The sequence below is a fragment of the Myodes glareolus genome, chromosome 1 (assembly GCF_982192425.1).
Source record: "Myodes glareolus chromosome 1, mMyoGla1.1, whole genome shotgun sequence".
Taxonomy (NCBI): domain Eukaryota; kingdom Metazoa; phylum Chordata; class Mammalia; order Rodentia; family Cricetidae; genus Myodes; species Myodes glareolus.
In genome coordinates this window covers 28,963,799-28,978,714 of record NC_142026.1, presented here as the reverse complement: position 1 = coordinate 28,978,714, position 14,916 = coordinate 28,963,799, and the positions used below count along the sequence as shown (strand labels likewise).

The following is a 14,916-nucleotide window of genomic DNA, read 5'->3' as shown; positions in this document are numbered from 1 at the left end:
AGATAAAAATCTCTGTATAGCCCTGGCTGGCTTGGTACTTACTTTGTAGACCAGGCTGGCATTGAACTCACAAAAATCCACCTACCTCTACCTCCTGAGTGTGTCACCACTGCCCAGCTGATTGGTTGGTCTTGAGTCAATGTATTTGATATGTATTTGCTATAGCACAGAACAGCCTTCAACCTTCCATCTTCCTGATGTGGATCAGAAGACCTGATTTTACAACCTTGAGTCACCACGCCTACTTGGGTCATGTTTCTGATCTGCTCATCCATCCATGGACGTGTGTCTTGTCCCCACACATCTTGGCTACTGTGAATAAGGCTGAACCTCATGCAACAGGTTCTGGCCTCAAACTGTACCCTGAAGCGGGATCACTGAGTCACAGAAATACATTGAACCTACCTTCAGGCTATAGACAGCTCCCAGTTCAAGCTGGGCGGTGGTGCACGCCTTTAATCCCAGCACTCTAGAGGCAGAGGCGGGTGGGTCTCTGTGAGTTCAAGGCCAGATTGGTGAGTTCCAAAGCTACAGAGAAACCCTGTCTACAAAACCAAACCAAACAAAAACAACGAAAAAGAGAAATCTTCCAGTTTCTAATCCTAGTCTACACCTGCAACCTGCAGATGTCCCCGGGTCTCTGCAGAATACTCATCTTGGAACCCTCTACCTGCCCAGGAGAACAGAGGTCCACACCATAGGTAAGACTCGCCTGTTCCTGAGGAAGATCCAGGCCTTGTCTGGTTTGGCTCAGGATCTTGCACAGCCTCTATTCCAGCTTGTATTCAAATACACTCCAAAGTAGCTGCCACACAAACAAGGCTCTATGGGACCTACCAGCTTCATCTTTCCAATTCAATATTCCTCCTGGCCAATACTCTGGGATGAATACCTTACCTCCCCAAGTCCAGGGAGATGTAGTTAGGGAAACAATCTCTGGGACACACACACACACACACAAAGTGATGGGTCCCCATGGGACAGAGTAAGCATAAGATTAGTGCCCTTCACTTCGACCGTAGCTGCCCTCAGCCTCCCACCTAACCTGGGGGAGGTGCCAGGGACCCACCTGCAGCCTCAGATTCAGGACATTGGCCGGACCTTCCCGTGCCCTGGCCCTTCCTAAACTGGAGAAACTTCAGTTCACACCGTAGGGTGGGGCTGGAGTAGAGCCTGAGGATTAGACAAGGTCTCTGAGCCTTTCTTTATGAGACAGGGTTTCTCTGTAGTGTTGGCGCCTGTCCCGGAACTAGCTCTTGTAGACCAGGCTGGTCTGGAATTTACAGAGATCCGCCTGCCTCTGCCTCCCGACTGCTGGGATTAAAGGCGTGCGCCACCACCAACTTGGCTTGGTCTCTGAGCCTTTCAAACAGGAAGTAAGTCTTCCTCTATTTAAGGCAAGGCAGTCAGAGCCTCAGCTAGCATTCTAGTCTTTCGGGTTCTCCTTGCATGATCCTCAGAACTACCAGCTTCCAGACCCAGCCATGTGGGGAGCCTGCATGTTGCTGCTGGCCCTCAGGTCACAGCTGTCACTTAGTGTCATCCCAGGTATTGAGGCACTCCTTCGGGTGCCTGCTCCTTTCACACCCATGGGCCCTACCAACCCTTCTGCTCTTTTCTTGGTCAGCTGAGGAGGAGAACCCAGCCTTCTGGAACCAAAAGGCAGCCAAGGCCCTGGATACTGCCAAAAAGCTGCAGCCCATTCAGACATCAGCCAAGAACCTCATCATCTTCCTGGGGGACGGTGAGTGTTTGAGGCCTGGCCACCCTGGGGCCCTTGAAATTCACGAACCTAATTCCGCTGATGGGTCCAGGTGGGCCTGGGGGTTAAGATCTGAGTTCTCCTTCAGGGATGGGGGTGTCCACAGTGACAGCCACTCGGATCCTAAAGGGACAGCTGGAAAACCGTCTGGGACCTGAGACACTTCTAGCCATGGACCGCTTCCCATACACAGCTCTGTCCAAGGTAAGCTTCGAGGCACCCGAGTCCCCACAAGGGATGACAAGAGCGGGCACAGGGGGAGGGAGGCTGGGAAGAAGGCAGACCTGGGGCAGTGGGGACAAGTCCCAGAAAGTCAAGGACTAACGTCTACCAGTAGAGCTGAGCTGAGAATATCTCTCCCTAGACGTACAACACAGACGTGCAGGTCCCAGACAGTGCAGGCACAGCCACTGCCATTCTCTGCGGGGTCAAAACTAATTTCAAGGTCATTGGCCTGAGTGCCACCGCACAGTTTGACCAGTGCAACACAACACGGGGCAACGAGGTCATCTCCGTGATGCATCGCGCTAAGAAAGCAGGTGGGTTGGGACAAGGCTTGAGGACACCGGCCGGCTGGGGTCCTGGGTGGCTCACCTGACCTCTTCTGCAGGAAAGTCTGTAGGAGTGGTGACCACCACGTCGGTGCAGCACGCCTCTCCAGCCGGCACCTACGCACACACGGTGAACCGAGGTTGGTACTCGGATGCAGAAATGTCTGCTTCGGCGCGGCAGGAGGGCTGCAAGGACATCTCTGCACAGCTCATCTCCAACATGGACATCGATGTGAGCTCCAGGAGTGAGGGGGAAGGGATGGAGCAAGGTTGTCACTCACTGAAGACTATACAGTCCACACTCTGAGTTCTGTTAGGGTAGTTGAGGGGTTGGTCGAGAATGGGTAGAGAGACAGTCTCTTTCAGACCTGTTGGGACCAGGTGCTGTTGATAAGAAATAGAAGATCACTTAGGTACCAAGTTCTACTGATTATAGGTGATCCTCGGTGGTGGCCGCAAATTCATGTTTCCCAAGGGAACACCAGACCAGGAATATCCAACTAACATTGGCCAGGCTGGAACCAGGCTGGATGGACGGAACCTTGTTCAAGAGTGGCTGGCAAAGCACCAGGTATTGGGGCCCCTAGGGCAAAGGGCATAGCAGGAACTCATGAGGGCTATTTGAAGATATGTACTTAGGAGATTGGCTGTATTCCTGCAGGGAGCCAGGTATGTTTGGAACCACACGGAGCTCATTCAGGCATCCCTGGACCCATCTGTGACACACCTCATGGGTAATAACTCCCGTTTCTTGCTATGGAACCCTTCCATTAGGGAATTGTGTGTGTGTGTGTGTGTGTGTGTGCGCGCACGCGTGTGTGTGCGTGAGCACACGTACGTCCCCGTCATCTGGGCAGTTGTGTGTAGAGGAGGGTTAATAATGTCCCTACTACCCACGCTGGTGTTCACCATGGGTTTCCTTCCTTCCTTTCTTCCTTCCTTCCTTCCTTTATTTTGTTTTTGTTTTTCGAGACAGGGTTTCTCTGTGTAACAGCACTAGCTGTCCTGGAACACACAAAGATCTGCTTGCCTCTGCCTCCTGAGTGCTGGGATTAAAGGGATGCACCACCACCAACCAGCTCAACCATGGATTTTCTTCTTCAGGTCTCTTTGAGCCTGAACACATGAAATATGACATCTATCGAGATCCTACCCAGGACCCCTCCCTGGTGGAGATGACAGAGGTAGCCCTGCGCATGCTGAGCAGGAACCCCCTAGGCTTCTACCTCTTTGTGGAAGGTGAGTGGCTGTGCCTGGCAGAAAGGAGGAGGAGACAGGAGCTAGGGCAGACTCCAGCATCTCCCCACCACTGGTTTCCTGCAGGGGGCCGCATTGATCATGGCCATCATGAGGGCATAGCCTACCGTGCACTGACTGAGGCTGTCATGTTCGACTCAGCCATTGCTAAGGCGGACCAGCTGACCAGTGAGCAGGACACGATGATCCTTGTCACCGCTGACCACTCCCACGTCTTCTCTTTTGGCGGCTATACACTTAGGGGGACCTCCATCTTCGGTAGGTGCGGTGGAGAGGAGACAGATATTGCTGTCTCGGGAATCTGGCGACCAGACAAAAGGTGAAGATGTGCAGAGGCCAGTTTAAAAATAAGTCATCTCTTCTCCCTGCAGGACTGGTTCCCTTCAAGGCTCAGGATGGCAAATCCTTCACCTCCATCCTATATGGCAATGGTCCCGGCTACAGACTCCTTAATGGTGTCCGGGCTGATGTCACTGAGGAAGAGAGCAGTAAGTTCAGTGGGGTTGTCAACATGGGGCCGGGGCTAAGTGCTTCATAGAGGTGGAGGCCACTGCTCAGGACACCCCTTCTTTGCAGGCAAACCCACGTACCAGCAGCAGACAGCTGTGCCCTTGTACAGTGAGACCCATAGCGGTGAAGACGTGGTGATATTCGCACGTGGTCCGCAGGCACACCTGGTGCACGGAGTGCAGGAGCAGAATTACATCGCACACATTATGACCTTTGCAGGCTGCCTGGAGCCCTACACCGACTGTGGCCTGGCGCCCCCTGCTGGCCAGAGTCATGCAGGGAGCCGGAGCCAGACCCCTACCCTGATGCTCCTGTTGGCAGGGACAATGTTGACGATAGCTGTGGCAGCTGAACCCTGACTATCTAAGCTCACTGGACTCCAGTACAGTTTTCTGGGCTCCACATGTCCCTCTGGTTTTGTTCCCCAGTTCCAGGTTTCTAATCTAAATCGGTTTGCCAAGCCGCAACCCCACCTAAGGCTCCAACAGACCTCAGAGAGTGTTAACCCAGCCTCAGATATGAAGCACTCCCCTGCCTTGAAGACTGAGATAAGACAAGACCTATTGACCATGGTAGAAGCAGCAGGCAGCCACGGCTCAACCAGGACCTTGAGGACCAGTGTCTGAGTCACCAACACTAGACAGACCCCATTGACAGACTCAGTGGGCTTCTGTTGCACCTTGAATAATGGGCCCAGCAAAGCTTTGACACAACCATCCACTGATCCTCATTAGGCTACTTCCCTCTACCCAGGCTCCTTTAAGAGGCCTGGCACATGGAGAGTCTTGTCCCCTATCCCCCAGTATCTGGGTGGCAGCAGCACTTGGTGGCTTCTTCCTTGATCCACTGGGCCTGCACCTGGCATTTTCCTCTTCAGTGTTTGAGACAGGACCATGCCTAGTCTAAATTTCAGTCTGCCATATAACATGGGGATTATAGGTGCCCCCTGCTGTGTCTGGCACCATCTTCCTGGGCCCTCCATTCTCCTGGGGACAATAAAATCAACAGGTACACAATGTCGGTCTGTAGGACTTGTTTGCCTAAAGCAGCTGGGAGGGTGGTCTTTGGGTGGGGACGGAGGTGGACCACACTAACACAAGGGCCAGCTCATCTTGACCATGATGTAGGCAAGCTCGTAGCAGGGATGGATTGGTCTTGCAGCCAGTCCCAACACAGGAGTGAGATGTCTTGGCACCAGTTGATTGATCAATTGATGCCGTGTTGATTGACAGGAAGGAGCAACATGAAGGCTTTGCATTCGGGTCATCTCTAGTTCAGGGTCTACTGCCTGCTGCACTGGGCTCAGGTGAGGGACACCAGCAAGCACATTTGTGTCAGCTCTGGAACAGAGACAGTAAGGTCCCTTGGGCTCCCCAGATGCCACACTGGCTCACGGACTTGACCTCCTGGAACTCACTGTTGTTTGCAGCCATGGAATGCAGAGTCTCTATTGTGCCAAAGGCTTGGTGTCTTGGTTGGTCATACCAAAAGAGCAGAGGGGGACTCTGTAACCTTTTTGCTGGTTTGGCAGTGAAACCAAAGGCACCTGGGAAGAAGGGACAGAGGCAGGCAGTGGAGACTGCAATGTGTTTGAACACGGCCAGCCAGACTGCGGTCATGGCTGCATGCATTTGCACGTGGTGGCCAGGTGTGCACACCTCTCCTGGGGGGCCAATCAACTCACAGAGAACCTGGACAATCAGCTCACAGAGAGCCTGGACAACAGGAGCCCCTCGCTACATCATCTGCATGAGTGTGTCCTCCTCGAAGCAGCACCCTACAGCATGAGCAGACCGTAGGAAGAGGGAACAAGCAATTTCCCTGAATAATTACAGTGGGTAGCAACACTGCAGGAGCCGAAATTCCCCGCCCATGGGTGGGCAGGGAGGTAGAGTGGCCAGGAATTCCAAAGGCCCCAACTCTCAGTACAGTGCCCTACGGTGTCACTGCCTGTGGGGGACAGTGAAGGATGACGAGAGAAGGGCTGAAGGGTGGAAGGAAGCTCTCCCCTCCCTGTGCTAGATGAACTGGAGTGGATGGGACTTCCATCACTTCTCGGTTAGATGGATTATAACTGTCTTCCTGAAGCTGTGGCAATAGATGTCTGGAAAGTTTTCTAGAATCTGAAAGTTGATTTCTGCCCTAGATTCCTGTCTACCCCACCCCCTGCCAAAAACAAAAAACAAACAAACAAACAAAAAACAAAAAAAAAGCACACTCTGTCAAGGAGGTGTCTGGGCTGGGGATGGGGTTGCAGGGAAGGATGGTCCCCAGGGGTACGTTTTTACTCTACATCCACTGGGTGTCCCATTAACCGAGTCCCTTCCTCCTATACCCCTGGGAGCCTGTCCCAGTGCAGGGCTTGGGCACCTACAGGGTGTTCACGGGCTATCTGCTCAGCCTGCTGAGGACCAGCACTAAAGAGCAGAAGGCTCAGGAGCTAGATCCTGTGGCTGGAGGCCCTGCTGACTACCGGCCAATGTGAGTAGCAGGGGCTAGTGGATTGCTGGAGCGCGCTAGAGCAGGGTAGGGCCAGGCTGCTTTCCACTCCAGGATCGCCTTGTCATGGAGAACAGACCCTCTGTACATCAGTGATGCTGGGGCAGCTATAGATGCTCAGCACCCTGCAGGGTCTCCTTGACCTGGTGGGCAGAAGAGGATATGGGAGGTGGCTTCCCCAGGGCTACAGCATCTGTGCATCTGGACTCTGCTGTGTTCTTGCTGCTTCTCTGATCGCTCCCCCTACCATGTGACCTGAGATCACTCAAGCGGCCGCTGGACCAGTTCTTCTAGGAGGACTTTTCTGAGGAGGAGGAGGTGCTGCTAGCTGTGGAGCACCTGCAGCAGATGGCCAAACCTCCTCACTCCAAAGTTAAGGTTACAGGTTCCCCACTCCTGCACTCCCGGCTCCTTGCCTCAGGGCCCTGCCATCAGCATCCTAGAAGTCTTCATTTGGTGATCTTCGAATTTCAATCTCTGCAGGATGCAGGCGGGAGCTCTAGAGGATAAATCCAGATCCCTGGGCCACACATTGGTGCTCACGGCTGCCCCATGGGAGCCTGGGGTCCCCCTGAGCTGCCCTTGTCTCCTAAAATGGTGAGGTGGAGAGTCTAGATAACTTTTCAGGGCAGGTGTGACCACAACTATCTTCCCTGACCACCATGGAGTGAGCCTACTGGTTTCTGCCGATCTGAGTCCAGTCTAGGCCAACTCCAAGGCAGCCCCCGTGAGTCTGGAGTGGCCTGCTTACAGCGAGGTAGAAAACTGACCCTGATCCATTAGGGTCCTTCCTAGTTAGAACAAGGAACGCATTCTTCTGTGTCCCTGGGGCTTTGGATACTTCAGGATAAGCTTTGCATACTTTGGCCCAGGTACTTTACCTGCACTGTAGAGCCCCTGCCCTATGGCTATAGCTGACTAAGGGGCGGAGCCTTAGGCAAGGATTGAGCTGTCTGTAGCTAAGCTGTGTGACCATTGCAAAGCCAGAGCTCACTGCCAGGTGGCACGGGCAAGCCATGACTCATCCCTTCATGTCCAGGGCCTCCTGTGTTGTTTGTGCCTCCATTTGTCAATGCCCCTCCAACTGCCTGCTCGTCTCCCTCACTCTAGCTGTCATTTTTCATTTCATCTCGGCTTGAAATACTCGGTTTTTCTAACAGGAAAGCCCTGCAGGCATCATTTTATTATTGCCAAGTCTCCCAGGAGAATGAAGGTGACAACATTCTTTGCTTGGACATTAATGTGCAAGCTAGGGATATAGAGACACATCCATGTAATTATAGCACCCAGGAGGCTGAGGCAGGAGGATCATGACTTTGAGGCCTAGTGGTAGCAGCTGAGAACTGTCAAAGAGGCACTGGTTATCTTGGTTACGTCAGCCTCTCCAGGGTCTGCTAGATGAGCTGTGGACACTGGAGCCAGGAAAGGCCAGCGCATTCCTGCTCAGTCCTTCCCTGTGGGGACATCAAGGGCCTGCACACGGTCCTCCTTCTCGGGCACAGGCTGAGTGTGTGACATCACATTTTCTGGGAGCTGAGATCAGTGACAAACACCAGGGAGAGCTGGCCCAGGGTGGGCATCCTGTTAGGTTGCGGAGGTCTGGGAGGAAGTGCTGCAGTTCAGAGGCTGGTAACACTCTGAGTGAGGTCTGTGGGAGTCCATGGTGGAGTAGCTGGGTTGGCGACCTGAGTTAGAGCTGTCTGAGATTAGAGACCTGAAGCCAAGGCTCAGGGAACTCGAGGAACAGAAGTTCCAGCGGGGAGTATTAGCGTGGTACACTGGAGCCAGCTGTGGGGCACTGGCGAGAGCCCAGTAAGCTCAGGTAATCAGAGTTCCGCTGCCACCACCAGCATGGACACTGTCGCTGCCAACAGGAACATCAGGGTAGAGGTCTGGCCCCGACTCGCAGCACCGTTCCGGCCAGCAGGGGGCGCCAGGCCGCAGTCGGTGTAGGGCTCCAGGCAGCCTGCAAAGGCCATGATGGGCGCGACGTAATTCTGCTCCTGCACTCCGTGCAGCAGGTGTGCTTGCGGGCCACGCGCGAATATCGCCACATCCTCCCCGCCATGGGTCTCTGAAGACAGGGGTACAGCTGCCTGCTGCCGGTACTTGGGGTCACCTAGGGAAACAAAGTTTCCAGGGCAAAAGGTATTTGACCCCAGTCCCCTCTACCCTCTGACTGCAAGGGTGGTGGCCCCATAAAACTTACGGCTCTCTTCGTCAGTGACACCTGCCCGGACACCATTCTGGAGTTTATAGCCAGGGCCGTTGCCATATAGGATCGAGGTAAAGGATTTGCCATCCAAAGCATTGAAGGAGGCCCCCAGCCCTGCACAGAGAGATATTTTGCAACTGCCCTGGCTTGGAATCCATATAGACCACAATCTTCCCCTTTGCCTGTTTTTACCAACCCCCTGGAAGGCAGGTACTTTGTCTTTATACATCTGACAGACAAGGAAACTGAGGACCAGAGAAATTTCTGGCATGCAGGTATCCCAAGTACAGGCAGACATTTGCCTTGTCCCCTGGCCTACCAAAGATAGAGTTCCCTCGAGGTACGTAGCCACCAAAAGAGAAGACGTGGGAGTGGTCAGCGGTGACAAGGATCATCGTGTCCTGCTCACTGGTCAGCTGGTCCGCCTTAGCAATGGCCGAGTCGAACATGACAGCCTCAGTCAGTGCACGGTAGGCTATGCCCTCATGATGGCCATGATCAATGCGGCCCCCTGCAGGAAACCAGTGGTGGGGAGATGCTGGAGTCTGCCCTAGCTCCTGTCTCCTCCTCCTTTCTGCCAGGCACAGCCACTCACCTTCCACAAAGAGGTAGAAGCCTAGGGGGTTCCTGCTCAGCATGCGCAGGGCCACCTCTGTCATCTCCACCAGGGAGGGGTCCTGGGTAGGATCTCGATAGATGTCATATTTCATGTGTTCAGGCTCAAAGAGACCTAAGGACACAGAAACACATGGATTCTCAGGCTTGGTAGAGAGGTTGTGACACACATACATAGAAGTTCAGTGAAGCCCTTCTAAGAAATGTCATGGTAGGCAATGGACCATTACCCATGAGGTGAGTCACTGCTGGGTCCTGGGATGCCTGAATGAGCTCCATGCGGTTCCAAACATACTGGGCCCCCTGCAGCGACACAGCCAGTCTCAGCACACAGCCCTGAGGCCGTCCTGTCCTAGTGCCTACTGTGTCCCTACTCTGGTATCCCTGTCACCTGGTGCTTCGTCAACCACTTCTGGACCAGATTCTGTCCATCCAGCCTGCTTCCGGACTTAGCTCTGTCGTCTGGATACTCAGGGTCTGGTGTCCCCTTGGGAAACATGAACTTTCGGCCCCCACCAAGGATTACCTATGATTAGGTCAGGACAAGAATTGGGATCCTTCTGTCTCCTGACAGACAGACAGACCCCCACCAGGTCTGTGGGAAGAACTTCTTCTGGGCTGCATTTCAATACCCTCCCCCATCCCCAGATGCCACAGAAGCCTCAGAGCTCAGGCTGTCAGAGGCCTATACTGCAGTGAGTGACATCTCAGTTCAGCCCTCCCCCCTCACTCTTGGAGCTCACATCGATGTCCATGTTGGAGATGAGCTGTGTAGAGATGTCCTTGCAGCCCTCCTGCAGTGCTGAAGCAGACATTTCTGCATCCGAGTACCACTCACGGTTCACCGCGTGTGCGTAGGTGCCGGCTGGAGAGGCGTGCTGCACCGATGTGGTGGTCACCACTCCCACAGACTTTCCTGGAAATGACAGGAACCAGGGGGACAACCTAGTGCTCCAAGCCTGCTCTAGCCCCTTTGCCTGGCTCCAACCCACTCGCTTTCTGGGGTTTGTTGTTTTGCACAAGTACTCATTAGGTAGTTACCAGACTGGCCTGGAAGCCACTATATAGACCAGGCTGGCCTTGAACTCAGATCCACCTGCCTCCGCCTCCTGAATGCTGGGATTAAAGGTGTGTACGTTGGAGCCCAGCTCACCTGCTTGTTTGGCACGGTACATCACTGAGATGACCTCATTGCCGAATGTGGTGCTGCAGTGGTTGAATCGGGCTGCTGCGCTCACGCCAATGGTCTTGTAGTTGGCCTTGACCCCACAGAGAAAGGCAGTGCTTGTGCCTGCACTGTCTGGGACCTGTCTGTCCACACTGTATATCTGGGGACAGAGACACTCTCAGTTGTGTGCTACTGATAGATATTAGTCCTTGCTTCCTGGGATATCTTCACTGTCCTGGTTGCCAGTCCTCTCCCCATCCCAGGTGTGTCCCAGTACTCACCTTGGACAGAGCCATGTATGGGAAACGGTCCATGGCTAGGGGTGTCTCGGGTCCTAGATGCCCTTCCAACTGTCCCTTTAGGATTCTGGTGGCTGTCACTGTGGGCACCCCCATCCCTGAAGGAATAGAATCTGGTCAGACCTGAACCCCAGGCCTTCCTGGACCCACCAGTGACTTTGGGTGTTTGGAGTGCAAGGGTCCCAGGGTGGCCAGGCCTCACAAACTCACCGTCTCCCAGGAAGATGATGAGGTTCTTGGCTGACGTCTGAATGGGCTTCAGCTTTTTGGCAACATCCAGGGCCTCGGCTGCCTTTTGGTTCCAGAAGGCTGGGTTCTTCTCCTCCACTGGTCAAAGTGGAGACCAGAGGTAGGTAGATGTCAGTCACAAGGCTGTTTGTGAGTGGGGGCAAGCAGTTAGGGAGCATGCTTACCTGGAATGACACTAAGGGACAGCTGCAGCCTGAGGCCCAGCAGCAGCAGCACCCAAACTCCATGCATGGCTGAGGTTGATGGAGGGAAGGCGGCAGACTAGACGGGGAGCTAGGACTTAAATGGCTTACTTCAGAAGCTCAGTGCCCCTCCCTGATTTTCAGGCTCCACCCTGACCCACCACTTCTGCTCTGGAAAGAAAGCGCTGCTGCCTGAAAAGAAGCAGCAGGGTGTGGCTCGGCTGGGATAGTCCCCAGGGCCAGGGGTCCTGGCAGACGCCAAGGTCGCTCTCCTCAAGGGCTTCCCCTGAGGAGAACCGCTTCCCCTGAATGAGGATCCTGTGTCCTGTGCTATGAGGGCCACTCAGCTTTCTTCTCTTGTTCCCGAGAGCCAGCTGGACTGGGATATGCTCTCGGGTGGGGCTGGGAACACGTAGGCTGGGTGCAGGGTCTGAATTTGGTCTTCAGACACCATGAGCCTCATTGATGCAGAAACAAGGCTCACAGAGTGGCCTCAGTGCCATGGTCAGTCTGCTCAACTGACTTTTAAGGAGTAAGTTGGGTACCAAGGCGTGTAGTCTCAGAATGACCATTGCCTAGGAAACAAGAGGCTAGTTGAGCCCCCACTGAGTCATGGCCTGCTTTGTGTCTGACGTTATTATGGCAGGCTGGGGGAGCCTTGTCCTTGGGTTCGAGTATACATACATAAGGGTGATGCCAGTTGGAGTGGATGCAGTGCCCTGAGCCAGGCCCAGATCTTTCTGAGGAGCAGGCAGAGTTTATCTCTGGTATTGACTCCTATACTTTTGGGCAGGCAGAGGGATCTCATCCTTGAGCACATCCTAGGCATAGCCTAGGATAAAGAGCTGGGAGTTGCTGGGTGGTAGTGCACACCTTTAATCCCAGCTCTTGGAAGGCAGAGACAGATCTGAGATTGAGGAGAAGCCCTATCTTGAAAGAACAAAACAAAAAGGAAGGAAGGGAGGAAAGAAGGAGTAAGAAATGGAAAGAGAGAAAGAAAGGAAGGAAGGAAGAAAAAACGAAAGGAGGGAGGGAGGGAGGAAGGAAGGAAGGCAGACAGACAGACACTGGGAGCTTCCTGTAGCCTGAGGGTAGACTCAGTTTTCTCAAAGTATTTCTATGATGGCGTGATCCCATCTCAGAGTACATCTTTGAGCCCAGATCCTGTGTGCATGAGGTTCAGCCTTATTCATAGTAGCCGAGAGGTGTTGGGAACAGTCATGTGCATGATGGATAAGTGGATCACAGAATGTGGTCCATAGGCACAATGGAATATCATTCAACCTCAAAAATAGAGGCAGTCAAGCATGGCGAGACACCACTTCAATCCCAGCACCCTGTAGGCCAAGGCAGAAGGATGGAGGGTTCAAGGTCATCCTGTGCCCCATAGTGAGACCCTGTCTAGTTACTACTGTCCAGCCTACTACCATTATTCAGTACACTCAATAAGTCTAATTTTTTTTCTTCCTTCGAGACAGGGTTTTTCTGTGTCCTGAAACTAGATCTGTAGACCAGGCTGATCTTGAACTCACAGAGATCTGCCTGCCTCTATTGGGATCAAAGTCATGTGCCACCACCGCCTGGCCCTGTTTTTTGTTTTTGTTTTTCTTAAGAAAAAAGTTTAAAAAAGGATTGTATGAAGTCAGGCGTGGTGGTGGACACCTGTTATCCTATCACCTGGGAAGTAGAAGCCAGAGCATAAAGTCAAGACCATTCTTGACTACACGAGTTTGAGGTCAGCCTGGATTACATGAGACCTTGTCTCAAAAACAAGACCAGGTGTGGCTGGGAACGCCTTTAATTCTAGCACTCCAGAGGCAGAGGCAGGCAAATCTCTTTGAGTGTGAGGCCAGCCTGGTCTGCTTAGTGCATTCCAGGCCAGTCGGGCTACATAGTGAGATTCACTCAAAAGAAATGGAAGGAAAGGGAAAACAAGCAAACAAACACCCCAAAACAACATGGTAATTTTTATTTGATTTTACTGTTGGTTGTCCTCAGCACTGAACTTAGGACCTTGGACATGCTAGACAAGAGTTCTACCAGAGCTGTGGCCCAGTTCCCAATGGGTGCTACTGCTTTACTATTTATTAGTACAAGTATTAATTTATTGGCGTTTTTGAGACAGGCTCTCATATAATGCAGATTGACCTTTAATCCCTGATTTTCCAGCCTCCACATCCTAGGAGGTCTCCTGAGGTCACAGCCACTACCTCCTCCTTGCCAGGTTTAGGGAGTAAACTTTATGTTACATCATTTTTAAAAATCACATATTTTTTTTTTCAAAAGAAAAAATGGCCTTCATTTAAGCTCTGCCTGTACCCTGCACCTCCTCAACTGCCGGCAGCTTCCACACATGGCACCTTTCTTCGTGGATCACAGGTCTGACCTGGAACCCCAGGAGCTTCATTTGCTACCCAGAATCTGCCTGTCTTTCCTCGGGCCCCACCATACCCACATGCATCCTGGGAACTGAAGTTCTCCGAAGAAGCTGTGTCCATATTAAAGATCCTGCCAAGGCCTTGCATAGAGCTGCTGAACTCGTGCCCATGGGGCCACCTACAAAGGAGCCTGGTGGAAAGGTCGCTGATTAAGTATGGTCCAAGCAAGACAGTGAGATTCCATCTCAGAACAGGGTACTGGGGCTGGTCTGTAACTCAGGTGTAGAGTGCCTGCCTGTCTTGCATTCACCAAGGTCTGGGGTCAGTCCCCAGTACTGTATAAACTGGGTGTGGTGTGTATGTCTCCCATCCCAGGACTGGGGAAGTAGGGGCAGGAGAATAAGGAATTCACAGTCATCCTCAGCTACATAGCCAGTTTAAGGCCAGCCTGGAAGACACTAGACAACCTGATCTTGGCTGTGTGGAGCATAATGACTATGGATAGAAGAAATTATTGTAAGTTGAAAGCCAAGGAAGATCTCGGTCTATCCTAGGGACTTGGATTTATCTTGACTTTGTATATGACAACATTCCTGCTGAGTTGGTAAATCTCTCAGGTTACACGTAGCTGACCTCTGGCATTCACAACCTTGAAGGTAAGAACACTAATACCAGGCAGGGTGTCTCATGCCTTTAATCTCAGCATTCAGGAGATCTCTGGTTTTGAAACCAGTTTGGTTTATACAGTGAGTTCCAGGCCAGCCAAGGTTACATAGTGTCACCTTGTCTCAAAGAAGAGCAAAGCGTTTAAGAACACTGGAGACAGCCAGGCAGTAGTGGTGCACACCTTTAATCCCAGCACTTGGGAGTCAGATCTCTGTGAGTTTGAGGCCAGCCTGGTCTACAAGAGCTAGTTCCAGGACAGGCTAAACAACTGCAGAGAAACTCTGTCTCAAAAACAAAAACCACTGGAGACAACATGAGCCCTATAGGAGAGGCCGGCAGAGCTGATGCTCCACCAGCGTTATCTAGTGAGTGGATTGATTTGTGCATTTTTGGTGACTATGAAAGCCCCCCCTTTTCTTACATAAGGGTTTCTGTGTATCATATCAGATTCATGATGGAAGCAGGCAGTTATGCAAGGCTAGTGACATGAGAACGACACTGTAACGAAGTCAAAGCTGGTTAAAGGGTCACCTTGGTCATCTATGCTGGGTCCAGCCAATTTACG

General features: G+C 52.6%; 2 protein-coding genes across 2 annotated transcripts; one reads left to right on the top strand and one right to left on the bottom strand.

The window, feature by feature from the left end:
- Nucleotides 1-1,484: 1,484 nt before the first annotated feature.
- On the top strand, nucleotides 1,485-4,439 carry LOC125396871 (alkaline phosphatase, germ cell type-like). Its single transcript, XM_048428922.3, has 11 exons — nucleotides 1,485-1,548; nucleotides 1,628-1,744; nucleotides 1,851-1,966; nucleotides 2,127-2,301; nucleotides 2,373-2,545; nucleotides 2,750-2,884; nucleotides 2,975-3,047; nucleotides 3,418-3,552; nucleotides 3,637-3,828; nucleotides 3,942-4,058; nucleotides 4,147-4,439. The coding sequence occupies exons 1-11, from the start codon at nucleotides 1,485-1,487 to the stop codon at nucleotides 4,437-4,439; spliced, it is 1,590 nt and encodes a 529-aa protein (XP_048284879.1).
- A 3,340-nt stretch (nucleotides 4,440-7,779) lies between these two features.
- On the bottom strand, nucleotides 7,780-11,356 carry LOC125396884 (alkaline phosphatase, germ cell type-like). The gene is made up of 11 exons (XM_087903787.1): nucleotides 11,290-11,356; nucleotides 11,087-11,203; nucleotides 10,859-10,974; nucleotides 10,563-10,737; nucleotides 10,153-10,325; nucleotides 9,801-9,935; nucleotides 9,640-9,712; nucleotides 9,390-9,524; nucleotides 9,114-9,305; nucleotides 8,789-8,908; nucleotides 7,780-8,698 (listed from the first exon to the last, which is right to left on the bottom strand). Exons 1-11 carry the CDS (start codon nucleotides 11,354-11,356, stop codon nucleotides 8,406-8,408), a joined length of 1,596 nt encoding a protein of 531 aa, XP_087759913.1. The 3' UTR covers nucleotides 7,780-8,405.
- Between the last annotated feature and the right edge of the window lie 3,560 nt (nucleotides 11,357-14,916).

What these genes read in the sequence shown, in the direction of transcription:
- LOC125396884 (XM_087903787.1), bottom strand. Translation starts at nt 11,356, where the DNA reads ATGCATGGAGTTTGGGTGCTGCTGCTGCTGGGCCTCAGGCTGCAGCTG. An exon ending in GTCCCTTAGTGTCATTCCAG is followed by an intron (nt 11,204 to 11,289) that starts GTAAGCATGCTC and finishes CACTTTGACCAG; the next exon opens with TGGAGGAGAAGAACCCAGCC. An exon ending in GTACCGTGCCAAACAAGCAG is followed by an intron (nt 10,326 to 10,562) that starts GTGAGCTGGGCT and finishes TGTCATTTCCAG; the next exon opens with GAAAGTCTGTGGGAGTGGTG.
- LOC125396871 (XM_048428922.3), top strand. Translation starts at nt 1,485, where the DNA reads ATGTGGGGAGCCTGCATGTTGCTGCTGGCCCTCAGGTCACAGCTGTCA. An exon ending in AGTGGCTGGCAAAGCACCAG is followed by an intron (nt 2,885 to 2,974) that starts GTATTGGGGCCC and finishes GTATTCCTGCAG; the next exon opens with GGAGCCAGGTATGTTTGGAA. An exon ending in TAGGGGGACCTCCATCTTCG is followed by an intron (nt 3,829 to 3,941) that starts GTAGGTGCGGTG and finishes TTCTCCCTGCAG; the next exon opens with GACTGGTTCCCTTCAAGGCT.